General features: G+C 32.5%; 1 protein-coding gene across 1 annotated transcript; it reads right to left on the reverse strand.

Moving 5' to 3' along the window:
• Positions 1–244: 244 nt before the first annotated feature.
• Positions 245–4,080, reverse strand: LOC116019498 (laccase-15-like). Its single transcript, XM_031259722.1, has 6 exons — positions 3,947–4,080; positions 3,020–3,171; positions 2,164–2,408; positions 1,955–2,083; positions 653–1,603; positions 245–554 (listed from the first exon to the last, which is right to left on the reverse strand). Exons 1-6 carry the CDS (start codon positions 4,046–4,048, stop codon positions 424–426), a joined length of 1,710 nt encoding a protein of 569 aa, XP_031115582.1. The 5' UTR covers positions 4,049–4,080; the 3' UTR covers positions 245–423.
• Positions 4,081–10,556: the final 6,476 nt, after the last annotated feature.

Consider the following 10,556-nt stretch of genomic DNA (forward strand, 5'->3'; position numbering starts at 1 on the left):
TTCAAAATTAATTTTAGAAGTGTCGTTTTACTATGGTCTTTAGTGTAAAATTGCTATTACAATTATTTATTTATTTTTAATACTTAGTGACTATTATTTCTTTAAAACTGATGTTACGTTATTTTTGTTATAGATTACTAAGGTAGCATATACTACACGTAACAACCAACATCAAAAGTCTAAAATAAACATCATTTAAAAGTCATTTTTGTGATAGTGGGAAAGGACACAAAACATGGAAAAGAAATAGAAAAAGCATAGTAGTGCATCTGGATAGGAAACAGTACAATTGAAACTAAAATCCATCTTATTTATCTATATCAATCTTATTAAGAACAGTATCATGGTTCATAAAACATAAATGGTCCGATAAAATATTTACTTAATTTTTGATAATTAAATAATAATCAAACTAATTTAATCTTAACATTTAGGCATATCCGGAGGTGGAGGCATCAACTTCTCATTTGTGCCATTTCCATCTTTGACTATAAATGCCATTTCCATTCCCCAACTTGTGTGCCGCTCTAAGTGACAATGCATAAACCATACACCTGCCAAATTTTATCATTAAGAAATATTAGTCCATAACTAAATACAATTCAGCTTGATTGGAATCAAATAAGTTGATCTTATTAAAAAAATCCCTTACCAGGATTATTGGCTTTGAATCGGATGGCTGTCCAAGCATTCTTAGGAACTGCAATTGTATTCTGAAGTGGAGGGTCCACAAGGTTATAATTCAAAGGATCCTTATCCTTGTCGAAATTACCGAAACCCCATCCAACAACGTAAAAGCTATATCCATGCAGATGAATAGGATGGTCAATTCCGGCCACAAGATTTGTCCCCTGAAAAACAAGCTCCACCGTCTCGTTATACTCAAGCACCCTCACTTCCGTTGTCCGGTTCGCCGTCTGCAAAGCCGTTGAGAGATTACTCGCCGTGAAGTTAAAAACAAGAGGCGGGAAGCTAGGGAAGTTGTCATCATAGACGCCATTAATCTGGTAGTAGTAAGCTTCAAGAATGTCGATTTGGGGGAGAACGAAGCTATTGTTATTCATGCTAGCCGCCAAACGGGTTCCGTTAGGTCCAGCGCAAGTTGAGTTGGTGTTGTTGCACGGTAATGTGTTGATTGATATGGTGAAGAGTAAGTTCGTTGATATGTTCAAAGGGACATCTATTGGGTGGTTTGTATCCGCCAAGCTACGGAGGCGTCCGGTGAAGTTAACGGAGGCGTTAGTGTCGTTAAAGGCGGGGAGGGCGGGGAAGGGCAAGGGAGAAGTGGGGGTGTAATTTCCGGCGTATTGAAGGACGGCGGTGGTGGTGTTGGGGTTGAAATCTACTCTTGGGGCAGAGTTGTAGGCCTTGGCAGCCATATAGTAGTGGTTAGGGGTTTGATTGGCATGGAGTAAGAAATCTATGGTTTGGCCGGGAGATATGGCAATATAGTCACTCGTTAAGGGCTTTGTGTATGCGCCGTCGGTTCCCACCACTGTGATTTGGTGGTTTGCGATGGAGAAGAAGAGGATGTTGTTCATTACTGCGTTTACCATTCTCAGTAGATAAGTCTTACCATACTCCACCGTCAGCTTATATGTATCTGTCATTATAAACAAATTTTATAAAACTTATTTTCTATCATTATTGAAATAGTTAGGATTGTGCAGAGACCGGTAAGAGCCATGTCTAATAATTGCTAACTAGGAATATTGTTGGGCGGAGGCTGCTAAAAGGTCAAGTCTAACATTCTACCTCTTGAAAATGTGATGGTAGTATATATATAAGGAAATAAAGTAGTGTTCCCTGTCAGCAATATAAAACTTACTTTTGACATAGTGATAAATGTTTGATCCTAATAAGTGGTATTAGAGATAGGCTATGAGTTGAAAAGATGCTAAGAGGGGGAATTGTTAAGCAAGTTGACCATTAAAAATATATACTTAAAGATTACCATTAACTGGGCATGGATAAAGATCACCAGGTTGACCATTGATAAGGTAGGCATCTGAGTTATTTGGGCCTCCCCCACTTGCAAGAAACTCATCAAGAACAGCTTGTATATCACTCTTCCACCATTCCCCTGCAATATAATTCAACTTTTTTAAATCAATTATTTGACAAAATTTAATTTGTACATAGTATGATCTACAAAAATTGTACCTAATATGATTGGAATTTCAGCATCAGGTTGGGGAAATGGATATTCAGTTCCATTGTCGGGATAAATAATCACAGCACCATGCACCGTGGCTCGCGACCAATCGCTATGAGCATGCCACCACACCGTACCTTCCTCATCTGATAGATTAATTCTTTGACTAAAATTTGCACCTGGTGCGATAGGACATTGTGTAATATATTCTGGTCCATCTGACCAAGGATACCTTGGTTGTTTTATTCCATGCCTACATAGTAACAAAGATACAATTTGAATAATAACTTCTTAGGGGTTATTTTATTACATGCATTTGAAATGAAAATAATTATATCTCTAATTAGGTAAACATAGAACAATCTAATCTCTATACAAAAGATGTTATGAGTCAATAATCATTACAATTTACAAGAGATTGATTTCATCAATGATATATGTTTTATCAATATGTATGTTTGATATTTATTTCTATTTACTAAACATTTTATTTCCTTTTTGTTTAGAAAAAATAAAATTTAATTAAACTCAAATAAACCATTTTATTTCCTTTTTGTTTAAAAAAAATAAAATTTAATTAAACTCAAATAAAACATTTTTTTTTTTGGATAGCTGGAAAAATAACAACAACTACATAAGGGTGTGCACACACAGGAGAGATAAATTGCATTAGAAAGATTAGGAGAGATAAACTACATTAGGAAGACCCTATGGAACTTGTTTGATTCAGAGGGTGCTGGCAAAAATTGAACTCATTACGTTCTAGACTTCTAGTATGAGAATCATGTTGCACTTAATTGACCACCCTTCTCAGAGCACTTTTTATTGGTTTCAAACAAAAATAATTGATAAAGTAAAACGTACCAGTGAATAGTAATATTTTGAGTTCCTTTATTGTAAACATCTACAATGAGCATATCCCCTTTATTCATGTATAGAGTTGGGCCAGGGAAAGATCCATTCACAGTCAATATGTTCTTGCTACTGCACAGCTTCGTGTATGGAGTTTCTTCCACCTGCAACCATGCATGTCACAGCATTCAGTTTCTTTAATAATAACTTTTACCCTTGAGACATAAAGTGGGAAATATATTTAAAATTTTTAAATTTTCTAAGAATATTGACTCGATTAGATGTGTACCTTACTCATGGTTAAAAAAATCGCTAGGCGCTCCTCAGACGCTCGCGGAGCGTCTAGCGCGTAGGACATCTAGGCGGGGATTAATAGGCGCCTAGGTGCCCGTGTATTTTTATTTTATTGTTTATTCTTTAAAAATCTGTTTAAGTATTTTTAATTTTTTAAAAATTAATAATTATAAATTATATAATACTTTAATAGTTAATGCTAAAATATTAAGTATTAACCTAAAAATATCTAGAGTTTGTACAATTTAGAATTATTTTGTTCAAAACAATATTATTTTTAGTGAAATAACTCATTAAAAAAAAAGAACAATAGTTAATCTGCCGACTAGGCGGCCTTGTCCCTGCCTAGTATGTCTAGTCGACGCCTAGGCGGTGCTTAGGCGGCCTAGGCAGTTGGCCGGCGCCTAGCACCTAGGCGGTGATTAATCGGCGCCTACGCAGGATTTTTGCAACATTGAGTCCTTGCTACCTTAAAAAATAATTAATATACATAAAATTAATATAATCTTATACGTTAGGTCTAATCAATAATTTTTGCACCACCTGAAACGACAATCTTGTTTGTCTCTTATCTATCCATTTATCATTTCATATATAATCACGACAATTTGTATAATAATAAAAAAAAATACAACAAATACTTACGATAAACGTATGACGATGAGTTTTTGCTTGGCTAGGTGAAAGGACATCTAGCAGGAGAATCCCTAGAATATTCAAAACTAAAACCTTCATAATCAAAGACATCTTTCTCAACCCCAATCACTCTTATAATTGTTTGATTTGATAATAATAACTATGATGTTTTCCCGAAAAGGTTGCAGTATTTATAGACTCAATAAATATAATGGGAACTGGCAGACAATAGAAATATGTATTGTTGGTAGTCCATACAAAACGTTTGCTTCTAACAACGTTAAACCTCCTGGATACGAAACCTGCAGAGGAAATCACTTTTAATTAAGTTTCTCATTGACTTTAATTAAATTCTGCAAACGATTTGAAGATGACCCATTCAATTCCCATGCATTATATTGGCCACCTGCTCTATGTACTCTTGGAGTTCTCCTTTGCCATTGAAAACTAAACTGAAAATGATGGATGCTTCTAAAAGTGGTGAATTGCTTGTGTACGTGGCATGTATATACTTCGGCCCTGTTGGGTAAATGGCTGTTTGGGTTAGAATGTATGATTTGTTGATAATATTAGCTGATTGTAGAAAATTGTTTGATAAATTAGTTATTAGCTGATAGTTGTTTGGTATAATTTCTTTTCTCAAAAAGCTAATTGAAAAGGCTGCTTTAATTTGAGTAGCCTTTTGACTTTTAGCATTTTAGAGTTACCAAAAGCTTATTACCGAAACAACTAATAGTGGTCAAATAAGCCAAAATTGGCTGATAGACTGATTATTTACCAAACAGGGCCTTCATCTAATTTCATACATACTCATGTTTGTGCGAATGAGAATTAGGCTGAGTATGGTACAGACTTATAAATGTCTCATACAGTTAGGATCTGCTCAGGACATCTGATGACCTGAAAAAAAATGACATAATAAAATATCTAATAGAGAAAATGTTAATTTTTCATTGAAAATGTCTATCAATTATTCTTGTGTTATATAGGTTATGACTTTATGGATGCTTTAATTTTATTTTTTAAGAATAATGGGAGATTAAGATTGAAAATTTATTGAATTGTCTTACAAATTAACATTGATTTAATAGTACTATATAATCAAATGAACAATTATAAAAATGTCAGTAAAGTCGGGGGCTAAATGTAGTCAAATTAATTGTCGGTGACAAAATTTAACAATAATATAATAATTGTAAGACTAATAATGAAGTTTGCCCTTACTTTTATTTCTTTCTTTTGTCATGCTCAAATCTATTAAAAATCCTTAATTTTCATTTTTTAGTTTTTTATACCAATAAATTTAAATCGTGTACTTATCTGTCTTCCCTTTTTTGTAACTTTCCAAGTATTTTTTAACATTACCATAAATGTCAAAAAAAAAAAAAAAAACCTTGTTACATAAATAGTTCTCTTAGCTTGTTTGTTATTATTAGGACTTCAGGAATTATACATTCGCTTGTACTTCTTGTTCTGTTATTATTCTTGTAGTATGTATATACTCCGTACAGAATACGTTACAGTTTACGTAAATACATAATACATCAGTTTCACAAACTCTCATCTGTTGGTATCAGTTAGGGTTAACTTTTTCTTATTCCTCTTTTCGATGGCGTCTCCCATTCTTGATGCGTTTTCTCCTCTGGTTGTGGCTTCCAACCCTCTCTCTTCGATGCACCATTTTGTGTCGATCAAACTCACCTCCCGTAACTATCTCTCCTGGCATACTCAACTTGCTCGTACTCTCATCGTTATGGAGTATTGGTACTAGTATAAATCCTTTATTCGGCGAGTCATGTTGTATCCTCTTTTAAAATTTATCACACAATATTTATTTCCTTGTCAGAAATAAATATGTTTGTTCTTTTTATATTCTATTACTAAGTGATTCTTTTTCATAGGTCGTCCAGGGTAATTCGTGATAAAGTTGTTTAGTTTATGAATTGACAATAAATATAATTTTTTTTTATTATTATATTACGATGTAAATACTATTTAAAAAGAATACAAAGTAACATCTTCTTTAATCGTGTGATTTTTTTCTTAGGTTTCCTCCAGGTAATTCGTGATAAAGTTGTTTAATTTATGATTTGACAATGAATATAATTCTTTTTATTATATTAAGATGTAAATATTATGATATAAATTTAAAACAATATAAAGGATCGTGATTCTTGATTCCTTAATCCTGTACGCATTTGGTAGGAATATTCAACGTTTTGAATCAAATATTTTAATTATGAAATAACTAGTAGCTCAGAATCATACACGTTAGCAAATGTTAATTTGAACTTTTGCTCTTCTTTCCATTAGTCAATCATTTGTACTGTGTGTATATATACACACACACATACTCGATCAGGTTCCGATGCGAACAGTGCTTTCCATGCGGCTGTGTGGTCATTCACCATTAGGTACACATAAATGCACCATTCGGTGTGGTGTGGTGCAATTTTTTAGTCTATGGTGCATTGGTGCATTTCTAAATATTGTGTGGTACATTTGTGCATACTTAATGGTGGGTCACAACGGACGCACGAGAAGCACTGTCTGCATTTGAACAATCATATATATATATATATATATATATATATATATATATATATATATATATATATATATATATGTTCAAATGTGACCACGCCTTCCCGTGCGGTCGGTGCGGTTCGCACCACTCAATGTTAGAAAACGCACCACAATGAAAACACACAAAAATACCAAAAAAAACACTTACACACCACACACCCAAAATAATGCACCATAACTCTTCTACACTTAATGGTGCATTTACTAACACTGTGTGATGTATATTTGCATACCTAGTGGTGTGTTTTCTGGTGATGTGTACCTAATGATGCATATTTGTGTGGTACATTTTCTAACATTGAGGGGTGTATATATTTGTATATATAGTGGTGCGGCCGCATTGATAGCACGTTAAGGGACAACCACACCTGATCATTATGACCCTATATATGGGTGGTGGTTACTTATATGGGTTAATGTGGGCCATTCAAATTATTAATTTAATGGTGTGGATTTGACCTCAAGTCCTTACCTAAAGCCTTGTTCTCATGGGATTAAGGACCTATATATGATTTAAATCAAATAAGAACAAACATGCAAGAAAGAACTTGGCATCATTATTAAGAGGCTTCTATTTGGAAAGCTCTAATGACTTTAAAGTACTGAGAGATGGAAAAATGCGAAATTTTTTTGTAAACAACTGGAACTTTAAGTGCAAGTAATAAAAGTATGGAGTGCAATTAACAATATCATAGAGTGCAACAATATATATAAAGTACACTCGAGCAACAATATTAAATGCGCATAACATTAGTTATAATTAATTGCACCGAATGTGAAAGTTAATTATACTTGCACTGGTTGCACTTTATAGTGATTTTACTTGCACAAGTTACTTGCACTTTAAAGTTTGAGTTATTTATAAATATACCATCTCATTTTTTAAAATTCTTTATGATCTGTTAGATCTTTCCAATTAATTATAATATTAGGTATACTTAATATTGTTGTTCGAGTGTACTTTATATTGTTACACTTTATGATGTTGCTAATTAGTAGACTCCATAGTATTTTTACTTCACAAAAAGTGCAAGTTGTTTACAAAAAATGTCACCACATTTTCTCTCTCCCTGCTTTAAAACCTAGATCTTTCCAGATGGATGACAATTAGAGCTGTCTATCTAGAAAGATCTAATGGATCAAAAACAATTTAAAAAACACGGTGACATGTTAGTATCTCAAACTTTGAAGTACAAGTAACATGTGCAATAACGTACATGTGCAAGTAACAGCACTATAAAGTGCAATAACACTATATAGTGCAAGTATTTAACTTTCAATTTAGGTGCAATTAATGGTAAAGTTAGGTACACTTAATATTGTTGTTCCGACGTATTTTAGTTTGTTGCACTCTATGGTGTTAAGTACACTCCATATTGTTATTGCTTGCAGTTAAAATTCCAACTATTTTTAAAAATGTCACTGTGTTTTTTCCTCTTTCATTTCTTTAAAGATGTAAGTGTTTCCAAGTTTCCAAATTGAGGACTTCAATTAGTCCTAGTTCTCTCTTGCTCGCATGTTTTTATTTGATCAAAAATCATTATATGTATATGTATATGTATATGTATATGTATATGTATGTGTATATGTGTGTGTGTGTGTATATATATATATATATATATATAGATAGTAGAGTTCAAGTGTGGCTACGCCTAAACGTGCGGTCAGTGCGACCGCACCACTATGTATACAAATATACACCACTCAATGTTAGAAAATGCACCACGCAAATATGCATCATTAGGTACACATCACCAAAAAATACACCACTAGGTATGCAAATATACACCACACATTGTTAGAAAATGCACCATTAGGGGCAAGGGAGTTATGGTGCATTATTTTGGGTGTGTGGTGTGTTTTTTGGTGTTTTTGTGTATTTTCATGTGGTGCGTTTTCTAACATTGAGTGGTGCATTTTATAACATTGAGTGGTGTGAACCGCACCGATCGCACGGGAAGGCGCAGCCACATTTGAGCATATATATATATATATATATATATATATATATATATATATATAGTTACATTTTACATTTGCGTTCTCATCTTTTTCGCAACTTAATTTGGTTCTTTGACTATGAAATTTGTACTCAAATTTGTCCTCCGTTAGGGTTTCGGTTAAGTTGGGGTTAAATAAAGGGCAAATCCGGCTTTTCATTTGTTTTCTCCTATTTTCCCCAATTTGGTCATCAGACTATAATATGTTAATTTCAAGGGTATAATTTCAAGCTTAATATAGCTCGTTGAATTTCATTATAATATTGAATTACATTTTATCCCCTACTAAATACTTCTAGTTTTTCCCGACAAATTATACCCTGGACCAGAGTTTATCTTGAATTGTGATTTATGATTCAAAATAATATCAAGATTATGTGCCTACAAACCTACAATTAACATATTAATTATATGCTTTAGTTAACAGTTTTTATACCTATAAATAAATTACATACATACACATAATTAGATAATTGTAGGCACATAATCTTGATGTTATATGACATATATGTGCGCCCTCACTAATCCTAGTGAAACTTATATATTTTTTTTTAAGAAATTAGATAATTGAACGAGTTGTCACAAAATATTGATAATAATAAAATTTTAAATCAAATATGATAATTAATTGATACAATTATTGAATATTCGATATTAAAAACATAAATAATGAACCAATGACCTTGTGATATAACACGAAGTGACTCTCCTATTTGAGAAGTCATGAGTTCGACCTCAGTGGGCTGTATTGACTCGTAGTTATGAACATATACCATTGGCCACAAACGTTTGCTTCTAAGAAGGTTAAACCTCCGGGGTACGAAACTAGAAATCATTTTCCAGTATCTCACCGACGTTAAATTCTTCAAACGATTTGAATACGACTAATTCAATTCTCATGCATTATATTGCCAGCTTTCTTTGTAGTTAAACTTACTTGCTCTACGTACTCTTGGAATTTTCCTTTGCATGCCGTTGAAAAACTATACTGAAAATAATGATATAAGCTTCTAAAAGCCGTGAATTGTGGTGATGTTGCGTAGGCAAATTATACCGTAGACCGAGCATTGTGGACCATGGTCCAAAACAGTATCTTTTCTTTTAATGAAAATAAACGGCACTTGTTCCGCGTGGATAGATTTACTTGTATAACATATTCAGTTACATTTTATATACATTGTAGTTTAATTTCAGCACAACTATAGTTTCATTTTGTTCCAACTATAGTTAATTTCATTCGATATAATACATATAATAATCTTATTACAATGAGACATGTTATTAAATTTCATTTTATACACAGTGTGCGTAGTCTGATTATAACACCATTAAATTAGTTTCATTGGACAATATACACCTAAATATGTGAAACTGTTTTTCAGTTTCATTTTGTATACATTGTAGTTTCGTTACAACATAACCACAATATCATTTCGATATAACTACAGTTTCATTGGACAATATACACTCAAATATGTAAAACGGTTATTCATGTTAATTTTATATACACTGTAGTAATTTCATTACAACACAACTACAATATTATTTCGATATAACTACAGTTTCATTGGACAATATACACTCAAATATGTGAAACTGTTATTCAGTTCCATTTTATATATAGTGTGGTTTCATTACAATACAACTACAATATCATTTCGATATAACTACAGTTTTATTGGACAATAGGATAATTTTACAATTTTTAATTTTTATTCCTATTTAAAATAAGTAATGGGTGTCGAAACCAACAAATAATAAATACTTACTCTTATGAATTGTAATAGCGATGAGTAAGGTCGTATCCACAGAGACTGGTTAGATTTATCTTTAGCAATAGATAATAAATAATGAAATGGGAATAGAAACTTAAATAGTAACAATAAAATGGAAAATAATATCGAATAGCAAATAATTATCAAATAAATGTCAGTGGCAAATGGTATCCAACCCAAGGAATAATATCAGTGTAATTCTAACAAGACAGATATTGATATGCAAGCCAAACTAACTTTACTCTTTACTAGATTAGT

Source organism: Ipomoea triloba, chromosome 5, assembly GCF_003576645.1.
Source record: "Ipomoea triloba cultivar NCNSP0323 chromosome 5, ASM357664v1".
NCBI classification, from domain to species: Eukaryota; Viridiplantae; Streptophyta; class Magnoliopsida; order Solanales; family Convolvulaceae; genus Ipomoea; species Ipomoea triloba.